This window comes from Lipophrys pholis (assembly GCF_963383615.2).
Source record: "Lipophrys pholis genome assembly, chromosome: 7".
Classification (NCBI taxonomy): domain Eukaryota; kingdom Metazoa; phylum Chordata; class Actinopteri; order Blenniiformes; family Blenniidae; genus Lipophrys; species Lipophrys pholis.
The window spans coordinates 27,153,936-27,169,582 of NC_137638.1; the positions used below are offsets into that span (position 1 = coordinate 27,153,936).

The 15,647-nt window shown below is 44.6% G+C and overlaps 1 protein-coding gene across 6 annotated transcripts in view; it reads left to right on the plus strand.

Annotated features, from left to right (window-relative positions):
- fbrsl1 (fibrosin-like 1) overlaps positions 1 to 15,647 on the plus strand; it is a 313,228-nt gene that overhangs the window by 196,566 nt on the left and 101,015 nt on the right. For all 6 annotated transcript variants that reach the window (XM_080467382.1, XM_080467378.1, XM_080467381.1 and 3 more), the window contains exon 5: positions 9,456 to 9,485. In XM_080467382.1, coding sequence (XP_080323508.1) covers positions 9,456 to 9,485 — 30 coding nt within the window. The remainder of the gene's footprint in view (positions 1 to 9,455; positions 9,486 to 15,647) is intronic.

The window sequence follows — 15,647 nt, forward strand, 5'->3', positions numbered from 1 at the left end:
CGGTCACTCACATTGATCTGGCTACCAGCTCTGCTTCCGGGCCCAGACTGGCGAATTATCTGGAATGTGACCCCGCGTTTATCTCTGGCTTTCATGTTTCCACATGTTTTCTTGTTTTTATTTCTCCATTTTCCTTTACCTCATAACTGTAACAGGAGCTGATTGGGCACATTGCAGCGGTGAAGGGAGACGATAAAGTATTTAGTGTGGACACCGACAGAATCCTAATCCGCACATTTTTATTTATTTTTTTTACCTTTCCTCAATGAACAATAATAATTCCAGGCGCTAACGGCGCCGGTACAAGCAGAGAAGAGAAAGAAACAAGTGTCTGCCTTCATTAGGACAAAGGGAGGGTGAGCAGGAGAGCGTCTGACAAGCCAGTAACGCCTCATTGTCCCTGATCTCAAGTTTCATAAATTTCCACGGCTCTCGTTAAAGGACGTGTCGCTGCTGTCACCAGGCGCTAACTCGTTATCTCCTCGATGCCGTAAAACGCTGTAATTAACATTCAACAACTGTAACCGATCCAGCATTCCTCCTCTCTAGCCGCTAATTGCCGCACTATTGTGCTTGCTCATAAGTGGGCCTTTTGTGTGTGTGTGTGCTTGTGGGTCCACATTGCTGTGGTTCACTTTGATAGTAAATAGAGGTGCGGAAGCAGTTCATCCCGGCTCGGAGGTGAGCCGCGCTCCTGCGACTTTCCTCGCAGGAGTCGTTGAGTTTATGCTTCAGTCAGGAGCATTTGGGGGGGGGCTTGCAAACTGGACATTTTAAATGCCTTCCGTCAAAGTGTGAAATTATCGCTTTGTCGACAGATGCTTTTAGCAGACTCCTCATGGGCAACGCAACCTGTACTTTAACCGTATTGGAGGGCCCATTTGGTGAAAGAACAATTACTGTAATTACAAATTTCAAAGCAATGCCTGCCTGTGGTTGTGAGGACACCAAGTGTACTATTATTTAGGGGAATGCGCCGTTCGCCTATCAGCCATGCATGAGAACCTTTAAATCACATCTTGTGTTCCATCAGACGCAGCCAGAGAATGTTGACTTCTCTTTGCTATTTTTCTCTTCCATTCAAAGCATCAGATTTTCTTCCATACTTTCTGGTAGTTACCCGGTCAGCTCAGTTTCAGAAGGAAATGTTTTTGTTTTCCCCTCAGCTGCTCCTGCCTGACCTCACCAGAGCAGCAGCCATCACAACAAGGCCTTATGAATAATTAGTCTGGGTCAACTGATACTCTCCGGCTCCACACACTGCTGTCATCTAGTCCGCTCGCGCCAGCCAAAAGCCAATGAACTGTGTGCATTTCTGCCCAATTGAATCAGTTGGAGTTGATGCAGCTCTTATTATTCGAAGGTAACTGGCGAGATGTAAGCTGATACGGGGTCTACCCTAGAGGCCAAGTGCAGAGCGGGAGACGGGCCGTCAAATTAGCGGTGGCTGCGCTTAGGAGCCACGATGGTGGTCCGTCACAGATACGCCATCACCTGGTGCTTTATCTGTATGTCGCCGGCCCTGCATTTCATTCTCTGGGGATTAGAGCGATGCCAGGCTAAGGTTTCCGAGAGCCAAGACGGCCCCGGGAGGACAAACAAAACCAAATGGTTGCATAGTGTTTCTTGTCCTGGTTTCATGTTCGGGTCAAAGGAGATGTAGTGCAGGTGTCTGGGGATTTGGGACCGTCTAAAGAGCCTGATTGTCAGACGTAACGTACTTGCCTGGCGTCGACCAGATTATGTGATTTTCTTGTCTTTCTTGGAAAGCGGAGACATTTTACATAACAGCAGAGATCTTATCAAGACATGATGTCATGGAAAGTGTCCAGAGCAATTTCAGGTTGTATTTTTTTGACAAACGTGACAAGTCTTGATGATGACTCCCATTATTCCAAATGACGCTCTGCAATGATGGTGACATTTTAAGTAACATTTAAAGGGTTAAGGGATACTTGCAAACATTTTTATACTGCTTAAATCTTCTGGTGGCCTCAAATGTTAGACGATATAGAGCCGGGATGTCAAACACATTTAAGTCCAGAGTGGGCCAGACAGGTGGACTAGTCTCCTGATAACCTTTTAATTTAAAGGTGTTCTTTATTGTTGCGTATACATGAATTCACACGATTAAAAGTTTGTTTTAAGGTGATCGCCAATCACCTGACTAATTTGCACGCTCAGTCAACCGTGATCCAGAGGTCAAAGGTCACAACAACCTTGTAAAACCTCATTAAGATGATATATTCAGAACTTCCTGAAGATTTATTTTTTTTTTATTATGGTTTCATTCTGACTCAAAGAGGAACTGATTAGTTATTGCAATATCTTTTTATTTAAATACATTCTGGACAAACGTCGCTTGTCCTTGAAACTTTTTCTGATTGAGGAGGCATTCAGACCACAAGGCAGTAACTTTACTTGAGTATCTTTCTCTCCTCAAGTTTTTCCGTTGAACGCCTGTCAACAGCTACGGAAACTCCATGCGATTGTCTATTTGGTAGGTCTGAGCTTCAGTTCGTGTTGGGCTGCGGTTTAACCTCGTAAATATATATAACCGGTTCTCGGAGCAGCTCGCAGCACCCTTTGTGGTTTCACATGTTTGCACAATAGGCGCACAGGTTGTGGCTTTCCTCACATCTTCACAACGGCTCACCACCAACAAAAACTGCTGTAACTGCAGAGTTACGAGCCGTCGATGCCTCGTCTACCTGCTTTTTTTTGGTTGGCTCTGTGGAAAGTCACACTATCTCAAGTGAAATGTCACTTACGCGTGTTTACGTAGCTCTTTTGTTGTTGACGTTCTTGAAATAGCCGTGAACGACACAAGAAATAAATCTGAACAAATATGTTGAGTAGTTTGATTAGCTGTGAAATATTGAATGAATTCCCATAAAAGTCAGGCCACGGAAGGCCCCGGCTCTGTTTTCAAGATTGTTATTATATATTATTTTATATCCCGAGGCTCGATAAAGTATCAATGTCAGCTGACGTGTGGTGAAGACATAAAGTCATGAGTCAACTAAAGTGCTAAATTGTGTGATTAATTCATTTCAGTGTTCACGTTGGCTCACAACATCAGCACGACTGTACTCTCTAGAATCTAGACTTTGTTGATTGGACATAGATATGGAGATTATTATCTCTGACTGCCATGATTTTATAGACAGAAAAGATGCTGGCTGGATACTGTAGGATCAGAAAGACCCTTTTACATATACCATGAACAAAGGAAAATGCATTCTCCTCAGAGGGTATCAAAGACGAAAATTTATAGTTTTTAATGAGGAAAACCATTTTTATGGAATTTTTTCTTTTTATTTGATTGCTAAAGATAGATCTCGTTTTAATTTGGGCTAATGCAAAGAACACTATCAGCCATTGACTGAGGGCGTCTTATGACTCAGTTGACGTACTTCGCTCATCGGTCTTGTGCTTTTACTCGGCGGATTCAGCTGAGCGACTGGGCCAAGCGCAGGAGCAGAGTAATTTTAAAAGCTTCTGCAGTCCCTGTTCAGTTCATGAACTCAGGCGCCCCGCCTCCATCCTTCCCTTTTCAGCTTCTGGAAGTACAACTATATTAGTATCTCCCAGAGAGCGTCAAGCAAGTCTGCTGCTTCTGTTTACGGGCTATTCAATCACTCTAAGTACTAGTGGCAGACTGATTTTCTTGGAAACACATTTGCCACAGTCCCCCCTGGCTCCTTACATGCAAGGTATTTATCATATGAAAATTTGGAACTGTCTGACTTGCCTGTTTTACTAGCCTTGTCCTGGAGCTGGGACTGGTAAAACATTGTAATATATGCACTGCAGTCAAAACGCAACATAAAAATATCCCTGACTACCGTGAGATTTACACTCTGTCACCGGGATGTGGTTACTTTTATACCACCGTTGCACTGGAGATAACATCTAACAGCTTACAAGCAGTCGACGGGCAAAAATTGGTCATTTGTTTTTATTTGTGTTTTCAGTTAGCATTGACACGGTGAAAACAGTTGGGTACTTTAACAATCGCGATCAAGAAAGTTGCTTAAGTGTTTGTTTTTTTTTTGGGGGGGGGGGGGGGGGTTATTCTGAGTCGCTGCTACAGAGCCTGCAGCGCGCCGCCATGGTTAACAGTGCAGAGTCTCTGTGTGCATGTGTGTGCATGCACGCATGCACTGGTGACCTCAAACCTGGCGACAGCCCCCATTAACAGCTGGTTTTCTGCCAGTTTTTCTGCAAGGCCATGAAAAAATTAGCTGAGCTGTTTGGTGGCTTGTCGCACCCTAATATACAGTAACATTAGGCAGGGTGACCGAGCGCAGGCAAGATTGATGACTGTTGTCTATCCCAGCTGCTTTGCGTGTTTTGCATGAGGTTCTTGTTCTCAAGGTCCCGGGTCAGAGGTCACATTCATAAACTGACACACATTGAGCTTTTTTCACACCACATTTAGCTTGTTCTCCATGGTTAAACGGAGGGTAAGATGTTTCTAATTTTAGTCCTATGTAGGTTATGGAAAGAAGATCTAGTGCATGCATTTAGAGGTGCAGTTTTTCCTTTAGTCGGTCACTGTTGTGCCATTTCAACCTAAATGTCAGTTTAAATCATCACTGAACTCTAATAAAAGGTCAACCTTCAAGACCCTTCTGGCATCCAAGTAATAAACAACGTACTGAGGATTGAGAGTCAGCATGTTTTTAATCACGCCTGCTTTCCACACATCTTTCAGGCTTTGCTCTTTTTCCCTCCTCTGTTTGCCCAGCATCTCCCTCTGTAATGAGGAGCATTCGCTCATCAGCCATGTTTAAACTGCAGACAGGATTAACTCAGCTAAAGACTTAATGCACATGCACAGTCACCCCGTGCTCTGTTTGCTGTTTCCAGGACGTGGATCGACATGCGGCTCTGTTAGGCTTTTCTCTCTCGCTCGTTCTTTGTCTCTCCGGGCTCCGCCAGGCCTGCCGCCTCCTCTTCCCTCGTCCTCATTTCGCCTGAATTAATTGAGTTCTCATTTTTGTGAGAAAGCTCACAGGAGGGCCATGTGTGAAGAGAGAGAAGAGTGATAGAAAGAATCAGAGAAACAGAGGGAGATCAGTGACAAAAGCCTAGAAGGCACAGCTCTCCCCGAGGTAGGTAGTCACCAGTTTCCTGAGGGATGCGCCGGCTGCTCCTCTGCGGCTTGTATTTTTATCTTTTAAACAGTCTTCTCTCAGCACTTTGGGGGAGACACCCTTAGGCTGATGGTCAGCGTCAGGAAGATTCTTTGCCCCCTGATACGTGGAAGTTGAGTCTTTTGTGTGCGTAAAGCTAAAACTGGACAAAGAGAAACAGCTTCTGTTGAAATGATCCAATTACTGGTAAATGGTGTTTTCAGAGCACACACAAACATTATGTAAAAGCCTAAGGCCCTGATCTATTTGGAAGAAGACTTAGAAAAATTGATTTACTAAAAGAACGCAGTCACAAAATAACACAAACTACTGATTTATTGCATTTGCATTCATAAATATTTGGTATATCTGGCATGTGTAAAATGCCGCGCATTGATTAACTTAAAATATTCAATGTGACTGAAGCTCATTTACACAACAATGTCTCGAGTGACAACACATCGTTTTCTTGTGTTTGTTTCATTGAAGCTTCACTTTTACGCGGCAACCTAAATTAGTTAGTTTACATGGAAACGGTAGAAATGCTGAAAAACAATGTCGTTGTCATGTTGGACCACTAGTTCATGTTGTTGTTTGTTTTTGTAATGAAACCACACACACATGCACACAGAGAACAAAACACTATAAACACAACGACGGAGTTGGAGTTTTTTTTTGAAAAGTTCCACCTTGAGAGCAATTTTCAAAAGTTGAGATTTCAGTGGCCGCGAGCAGCATAAAAGTTCTGTTTGCGCTATGTTGTACCTCTACTTAGATCTTGTTATCTTTTCTGAATCTCGTTTTATTTATCTTTTTATTTTCCACTCCGATATGTTTGATAACTTCCTCCACCAACTTGTTGGACTCCACGTTATCGCGATTCACTTTGTGCATGTTGGTGCTAAACACTCCATCCAATCACTTAATAGTGAACTTGAATAAATGAACATGGAAGCAGATCGCTGCCATGTAAATGAGGTCTAAGTCATCCAAAACCCACAATTCATTAGTCCTGTTTGCACATGATGTCATGAGTATTATTACCAAAATCACTATGTGTTTGGGTGAGCATGCAATTCCGCACGCTTGATACAGGATCTTAGTAAATCAGGCATGAAACTGGAAGCTCAGTCACACTCATACTACGTGCCACGGAAACCAACCTGGTACTTTATTCAAGGGAAAGTACATTTTCAATAGCACCATTCTCTCCAAACACACCATTGTGCAGGATGGGCCATGACATGTGACGCTGCCGCCAAATAAATGAATGCCAGAGCAGTAAATAGATGACCCCAGGACTGAATGGTGTTATTGCTATGGAAACAACCCACAAGCGGGGTATGATATTATATTTTACTTTTGTTGTTTTGCTAATATTAGCGATTTAAATAGCGGGCCTGATGTACACCCTTGGACTTTACCTTGACCTGAACCTTTTCAATTATAAAGCATTACAACTTCTTCCCTTGCAATATTCATGCACAGGCAGATAACTCCCTCAGATGTCTTAGGTTGCTGTAAGTTGAGATAAACACTTGCAGGGTTGTTACAGCCAATCGCTCGCCTCTATTCCTCAATGTCACTGCCTTAGCACTCAATAATTCAAAGCTTGGCGGTAATGAGCTCCCCGTAGGCCCTGTCCCCAAGGAGCCTCCCTACTGTGCCTCAACTGTAATGTAGTTATATCTCATGTCAGCTTTCAAATCAATTACATTTCTATCTGATGGCTATGTAATTGCGCCTGATTGAGTTTTTGGCACCCCAGCCAAGTGTGTGGTTCCCAAACTCCAGGCAGTCAAAACAGGAAGCTTCATCAAATGAAACTGTATTTCATCCTGATTGAGGCTGTTTGCATGATAAGCACAACTGTAATTATGATAATAATAACAATAGCAATCTGTGTTTTCTCAGCTTTGTTATTTTTTTCTTCCCCCTCACTCTCCAGATGAATTTTTGCCCCAAGGACTGCGAACAACATTTACTTTGCTCAAGATGCAAAGCCTGATTTGATTGTTTGTAGCACGTGCAATTTAGAAGATTAAATGCAAACCGTTATACGTTTGTATAAATCTAAGTGTCTGGAGTTTCACTTTGTTATAATGCGGCAGAGTTTTTTTTCTGCAGGATTGCACGCCGCACTGCAGCCGCTGGTATTTGTGTGTTGCTTTTATATCGGAGACTAATGTACAACATGCCACTGCCAACAGAAGTCATACTCCCTGTTGGCACAGTGCCAAGAAATAACAAGTTAACTTCATATCGACGGCAACGAGCTGACAGCTAAGGTCAGAGTAATGCGGTGGTGTATTGTCAGACCTCCTGGGGCTGGATTTTATTTATCAATTGATCGTTGGATGGACTGACGGATGGATATTTAACTGACGGAAGACAACAGACGGTGACCGGATGTGTAGACGGAGAGGTGAATGTACACATAGTCGGATGGATAAGTGGGCACTGGGGTAGAGGGATGAACGAACGGACATACAGATGGCTGACTAGACCAATAGAGGCATGAATGGATGGAGGAGTGGACATACGGATGGATAGATGGATCAACACATACATGCCTGAATGGACAGAGGAATTCTCTAATGGAGTGGTATTGAGATAGATGAGGGGGAGGATGTTGTGGTTAGGTGCATCAGCAACTAAATAGTGATGAATTGTGGCTCCTGTCAGCAGCACTAAGGATAACAGACATAGTAAAGCAGCCTGGCTCATCCATAATCAGTAGACAGAGATGATTGTCTTCATGCCAGAGAACTTCTCTAAGAATAAAGCACAAGGAGTATCTACCAATCTGTATTTCTATCCCCATTTCATCATCCTTTTTCTTTTTATATCCCCTTACTCTTGGCGATCTTGCCCTTTAAATCTCTTCACTTGTATTATTCTCTCCTCATTTCTCTTCTTAAGGCCCAGTGTCGCCCCGCCTGTCTCTCTCGCTCAATCCGACACTGTCTTTTGTGTTAACAGCCTCCCATTTTTTTGCAGTGGGGGAGCCACTGGGTGCACATCTACAATCTTGCCTTTCATTTCATGGCTTCTGGAAATGGATGTTTTACTGCCTTCATTAAGGCGTGCAGCAGTCAGCGCTGTGTTTTCCCTCTGAAGTTTAGCTCCATGAACCTCGCCATTAGAGGACATTATGGCCCCAGATTCCAGGGCACAGTGGAACACTGTATAATTTGATTAGTGTTATTAATCAAGTGGAATACTGCTCCTTTTGCCCCCATCTCCCTCTCCTCCTCCTCCTCCTCCTCCTCCTCTTTTTTTGCCATTTCACTTCTGCTTTCAAATCCTTCAGATGTTGCCATCTCTTTTCCTCCTCCCCTCGTCCATGTAACTCTCTTTTGCGCACTCGACAACACATGCAGTGAATGTGACAAAAGGTCCTAGTACTTCCCTTTTAAAAACGATGATTTACCACTTGTTTTGTTTTGTTTTTTCTCCCCCTGTACAAGCCGCCACCCCAGCCCACTCTGAGTTACACCCCCCCCCCCCCCCCCCTCTCGTTGCCCAGGACATAAATCAATTGAGATGAAAGTTCCATAATTGTGCTTGCTGGGAGGGATTTGAGCAAAATTGCACTATGAATTTTTTAAAGGGAATTTTTACTAGCTGTTCAGCGAGACTTGGGCGGTGAAGGAAGGTGAGGCCATGAGGATTTATGGGCCTGGATTCTTCATTACTGAAGTAATTTTCCTGCAAATGATAGTGCAGCACCCTGGAGGGGGGAGCGCTGCCCGCCTGGGAGAGTACAAACCTGCTTAATCTCTCGTGGAAAGAGAGCAGCTCAGCGCACTAATATCATCTGTAAGGGACTGAGGCTCCATTTGTTCACATCTAACCTGCAGCCGGTGTATTTGTGATTCATAGTAATTGATTGCTCAGATTTGTTCCAAGAGTGGTTTTACGAGTTGATTTCATCACGAGGGATAGTTTTGCTCAAACTGCAACATAATGTGCCATTTATGATAATCAGTTCAGTCATTTTTTAAATTTCAATGTGATTGCTGTAATTGCAATGCTTGATATTGTATACTAGCATCTGCTGTAGCTGAGATATCATGTGATTATTTTTTTTCTTCTTCTTTTTTTCCTGTCTGTGGTTGACTTGATGTTGTCTGTTTGTAGATTGTCTGTCCACCTTCTCCCTGATTCAGACCTGCTTGTGTAAGCTGTCATAATGTTTCCCCGGCAAAGGGATTCTACCTTTCTCTTTACCTTTGGTCTTTCCCCTCTTCCTTCTTCATTTTAACCACTTCTCAGTCCAATATGGCTGACGTTCTGTCTCCATCTCTTTAGGTGCAGCCAGCAGCAGTGGCCCTCCTCAAGGTTAGTGCGTCCATGATGCCAGGTCTCATTCTGTATACTGCCTGCTGTCCACTCAATTTTACAGCTCAGTAGCTTGAGAAGCAGAGGGGCTAAATCTACTGCAAGGAGGAGAAAGTACGGAGAGAGAGAGAGAGAGAGAGAGAGCGAGAGAGAGAGAGAGAGAGATACAAAATTATTGTGCACCCTGTTACCAGCTGAAGTGGCTCTCATTCCAGGCACACTAACAACTTGGGACAATTAGTCACTTCTCACTAGGTCAGACCTGAGACTCACTAACAGGCCAAAATGAGGCAAGGAGTGGAGGACCCACGAGCATGGCCAAGCACTGCAGCTACAGGAGCAGCTCAGTGGAAAGAATGGCAACTTAGGGATGAAATTATTCTGCTGGTGTTCTGCTGCAACAATCTGTTCTGGACTTTTGTGCAACACTAATGTAGAAATAGGATTATGGGACATGGCGCCAGAATTAATACACTGATAAGTCATAAAGCCAAAATGTATTGCACCTTGAACAAGTCTTTATATGATTTTTTTTTTTTTTTTTTTTTTTTTTTTAATGTGCAAAGGCTTCACTGATCACGCCATGCCCAATGATAATTTAGTGATTTTCAACACATTTGTGCAGACAAACAAAGACGGCTGTCAGTTGAATTTTGTCCATCTAAAATAGTTTACGGCCAAAGATGCACCCCGAAGCTTCAGCCACTGAATGTTCCTGGACAAAAGTGAAGCATGACTAAGGTGGGTGGTGCGTGGCGGATCAGGGGGTGGAAAGAGAGAAAAGTTTGTCCTGGGTCCTCTGCGGAGACGCAGCGTGACCAATTGAGGTGAAGGGGATGAATGAGGCCATTCACTGGGCCTAATGAAAGAGCTCCTGCTGGGCCTTGAATGAGGGTGGGCCCATCTGCACCACATAGGCGTGCACAAACCAGTGACCTCGAAAATTACCCAGGAAGCACTTTGGGACAGTCACCCCAGCAACAGGCTGGGGTTTGCATGGTAACCAGGCGCTTCACTCAGCTCCTGGCAGCTTCTGAAACACAACAAATTTCCCCTCCGTATTGAAAGAAGTCCCTGTGAAATCAACGTGGAGGACGCCTCCCTTTTTACTTAAACAAACAATAAAACTTTCAGTGACTCTCGAGTAAAAACATCGAGCAACTTTCACAAATTTTGATGACTTTGATCCAAAGACACAAAGGCCTCTGTGGCTTCGCTACACATGTTTAGATGTTGGCTCGCTAAAGGTTTTGCACGATGTGGGTTAATTAGGTTTACAGGATATATAGTAACAGGTTTAGGAGGCTTTGAAACTGATCTGATTAGAAAGATTACTGATAAGAAGCGAGATTCCTTCCACACCCCCGGGGGACTGGACATTAAGTTTACAAGCCTCTTCAAGGATCTGGTTCATTGAGCTTTATCTGTGTTATTTGGTTTAATATATTCAGTCTTGATGAGCCAGAGGCATGCAGGTCATTGAAGTTCCATTCCCATCTCCATTCCCTCATGGAACTTTTGACAGCGTGAAATGACAATCCGCCCCTGCACGCATCTACCACGTCAAAAAGTAATGAGATTGTGCTGCTGGAAATATCACTACAAAGCATCAGGCCTGCATTCGGGTCTGACTGCACCTTCAAAGAGCGCTGCCTGCCAGCTCGCCTGCCTCGCCTGCCTGCTGCAAAAGAAACGAACAAAAACAATCAGAATCAGAGACGGAGAAACGGCAAGGGAAGCTCCCCGCGCTGAGACAAACGAACACGCCAGAGCCTTTCATCCTGAGAGTGATTAGCCATCCGAAACGTTTTAAAACCCCACTTTGAGTGTGTTCCTCAAACGAAAGAGTTCCATTGAGGAGTGGCGGTGAGATGTTTCTCGCTGGGAAGCGCCAGTGATCTAGTCTCTAATTGTGGCGTCGCTGACAAGGCTGGTGTGGCTGGGAGCTTTTTAAGCGGGGCTTTTTGCTGCGCTCTTGTTCCTTTCCTGTCAGATCCACCACCAAAGGCACCAGGGAACAAAAGGGCCCCTCAGATTCTGTTCTTACATCCATCTGCCTATTTCTTTGTGCATAAACAGGCCTAATTTAACACACTAATAATCCCTGATGCCGGCCTAATGTGACCATAACTACAATAGTTTTTTCAAATGCAGCATTTGGTGTCAGATACGTTGTAAAGGCCGACATAGTTGTTGTTGTTTTTTTATCTGTATAATTCCTGTCTTTGTCTCTCCTAAGTTTTTTCATATATCACCGATCAGAATCGTAGCTTGAGGAAAAGATGTGAGAACTCTGTGACACATTAGCATAACTGTTACCCTTCTTGTGCAGTACAGCAGGAACAAAGTCATGCTCAAGGTCTATGAGCAGCATTCAACAGAGCTGGTAGGCGCTCTCACAATTTGGCATGGAAAAGTTTTTGGAACGTCTACTGTTCAGACGCCAGACTGTCGAAGGTTTGAGAAGTGGAAGAGAGGCGGTTTGAAGAATCAAAGAGTCGGTGACAGTACGGGGAGCAGAGAGGAGGAGAAAGGGAAAGAGAGAGAGAGAGAGAGAGAGAAAAAGAGGAAAGGAGTTAAGCCCCAGCTCATAAAAATCAGTATTATAACAACATTAATTGATGCTGCTGAGTGCCATATGTGATGCCATATGGAATAGCTGCCCCAGAGGCCTGCTATAATAGACAGCCCGCAGTGGTGCACACAACTTGGCACATTTACAAACAAGGGACGTCCCATTAATATCAGCCACACAGACTGAGCAGGAGACAGTGAGCGCGGGAGGGAGGGAGGGGGGGAGGGGCGGAGGGGCGGAGGGGGAAGGAAAATAGTAGCAGCTCTTTCTTGTTAATCCATTTTTAAATGAATTTCTTTATGTTTAGTTTCTCTCGTTGGCGCTCTCTTTTTACTACTGGCTCTGCGTTGTAATTTCTTTCAAATTAGTAGACAGATTATATGTGCATATCTGTATACGATCACAATCTCAGCTTCTCTTACTCCCACAGTTCCTTAATTACAGTAATAAATGGTCCCTCCCTTCTGGGCTGATCAGACCGCCCTCTGTCCGCCCAACTGTCACTCCCACCACAGATGCCCAGTGGTCCTTTCTACACACACAGACACACACACTTCAGCAGGTGAAGTGATTCATGGCACCTTGACAAAAGTGGCGTGAACGAGCTCTGTTTAACCTCTCTGAGCCTAATCGTGGGGCAGCTGTTATTTACTGCTGCTGTCTGCAGGCTCCACTCCTTGTTGCGCGCAGCACCGGGCCTGTCTCACGGTGCATCGCGCCCTGTGCTACCCACTGGATTCAGGTGGGCTCAGTTACACATGCATTCATTATACAATTGTTTCAACAAATGACCGCACTCGTACAGGGGTGTCAAACACATTTCACTTCAGGGGCCACATACCGCCTGATTTCATCTTTAGTGGGCCGGGTCGGACCGGTAAAATAGTGCTATAATAACCATATTTAAATTCAAACGTTAAAGTATTTCTTTTTTTGTGGCACAGAGCATACGTGATGAAAATGTCTATATTTTTTCTAAACCAAGTAATTACCATCAAAAATTACTGCAATCTCAACATAAAGCTAATTTCAATGACACCTTCTTGTGCAAAATGCTGTGAAAGGTCAAAAAAAAACCTTCTCCTAAAGCTGTTGCATTGTGGGTGTTTTTACAAAGTCACCCTGATTGCATGGCTTTGAGGCACGTTTGCTCACAATGAGGTTGATAGTGTGTGTAGATTTATATATTGTTTAATGTACGAGCCTTTTGCTTGATACATCTGCAATAGTTTAATTTGAATAATACAGCAAATTGATGTATTTATTCTTTAATCATTGTCCAGTATTTCCCACAGATTGTTATTTAGTGTCATGTTTTTATCACTGCGGTCCGTTAATTTAATAAGAGACCCAAGAACAAATCTTGTGAATCTACTTTTGCCTCACCAACACTTTGATCCCCCAAAAGGTAGTCAATAAGAGAAAATATAGAATTAAAGACAATCATCTTTTGAACCAGCCTTCTGAAGGTTTAGCTAGAACCAGGTGTGACGTCTGAAACTTAAGACTTTCCGTCTCGTACATTTGTACATATGTTGGTTTTGTTACGATGTCATGGCAGAGATTACCCGCGTGAGAGCGAGGCGATCTTCAGACATTCATGTTTCTTCTGTTGTGGACCCCTATAGCCCCCATACATCCCACAAAGCTCCTCTGCCTCTTCAGACGCGCCACGAGCAGGCGAGGGAGAGAGAGCGAGGCGCCTTCATGAAACAGAGTTGTCAGCCACTCTGTTGAATTTCATAGAATGTGAGGCAAAACAAGAACAGTGTACAGCTGTTTCCTCCCTGACACAGAGGGAGGCAGATGAAGAGCAAAAGAGGGAAAAGAGAAAGAGGGAGGCGAGGAAGAAGCGAGAGCGGGAGAACTCTCCGCTCTGTGATGTGCACTGATGTAGCTGCAGCTCTAGGTCAAACGCTGCCAGTGTTTTGTGTTCATCTTCGTCTCGTCTCCCCAGTGCTCCTCTAAATTATTCACAGCCTGAAGTGTGCAATGTGGCTGCCTTTTCCCCATCCCTTCCTTCCTCTCTCTGTCTCTCTCTCTCTCTCTCTCTCTCATGTGACGGCTTGTTTCAGAATCCCCTCAACCCATCCCACATCCACTCATCTACCATCACCCACCCAGCTTTCATTACTGACTTCATCTCTCACACTCCTACTTTCATCCCTTCTCGTCTCCTGCTTGATTCTCCTGACGGCCAGACTAAAGCCGCCCGTGTCTTTTAGAGAAGGGAGGCTGCCAGCTGTTAGCATCAGCTCCTTAACAGCTTCTACTCTCCCCTTGTATTTCTCTGCCTCTCTTGCCCTCCCTAATTTCCCCATCCAAGATGCGCTGGTTGAGCTGACAGTCTGCTCTACCTCTCTCTGTTTCATTTTTTTCCCCTCTTTTCTCCCAATTCTTGATTACCAGTGAACTTTTTGCTCTTTTTTTTATCTCTGTGAATTGTGAGATACATCCCAGAGAGCAAACCGAGTCCTCAGGCCAGTCAGTGTCTCTGATTAAAGATGTCCCCATCAGTCACTTCACCTTTAAGAGAGTGTCACAGTCCTGTCAAGATGGACGGAACGGCTGAGACCCAGGACATGGCTGGGCTGGGTTTTGGCGGCGTGACATATATTAAACGGTCATAGTTTGTGAGCCATCAGAGATTCTGACACCTTGTTTATTACTGAGATTTCTGTACTTTATTCTCTGAAGATCAATCAGATTATTGTAGGCATTGTTGCAAAATGTGCTGGCTTATCAGCTTTATGTCAATAAGTGTAATTTATGTGATGATTTACAGTTTCAAAATATATGCATTTACACTATAGAAAGAGCAAAAGTTCTTGCACACTGCCACCGTGTCTCAAAGTGTGGTCTTATAAACCCCTTTGCTTTAGTGACAGATTATTACTGTCGTATTAACTGGTAAGATGCTGGATGCCTGGACAGCGGGGGTTGGAGGGTGGGCTGTGCCCCTCCCGGCCACCCGAGGTGAGAACAGAGTAGAGAAAGTAGTTGACTCCAGTTCCAGCCGTGGCCACAGGACACTTACTTGTAATTCTGTACCCTGCCTACAATAACGTTTGATCATTGCAGAGGGGGGACAGGAGGTGCAGGGGAGGGGCAATGGGAGCTGAGGTTTTCCACACTCTCTCTCTCTTTACACCCCCACCCCCCCAACCCCTTACCCGCCTTCTCGCAATTGCTGTCACCCAGTATGAATGCCCCCTCTGGCCCGATGACAAGTCTAGCGTGAAACGCTTGGCTACCCCCTGAAATTAGCAGTAGAGCCCCCCGGCGGCACATGCTTCTCATGACCAGCACACAGTGGGCCGCCGCCAGATTCTTTTCATTATGGCTGTGGCCTGCCAGCCCCCTGACTCTACCTCCTTCTGCCTCTTCCTCCATCCCACCCTCCCTCTCCGCCTCCTTCCCCCTGTGCGTCGGCCAGAGCTCAGTAAACAGCATCTGTAGTGCTCATCACATTACTGTCACAGGGAGGAGAAGGAAGGAGGGAGCCAGACTCTCTGCGGGTGTTGCTGTTATTTCTGTGTATTAAGTGTCTTTATGTGTGCATACAGTATGACATTTTGTGCGAACAC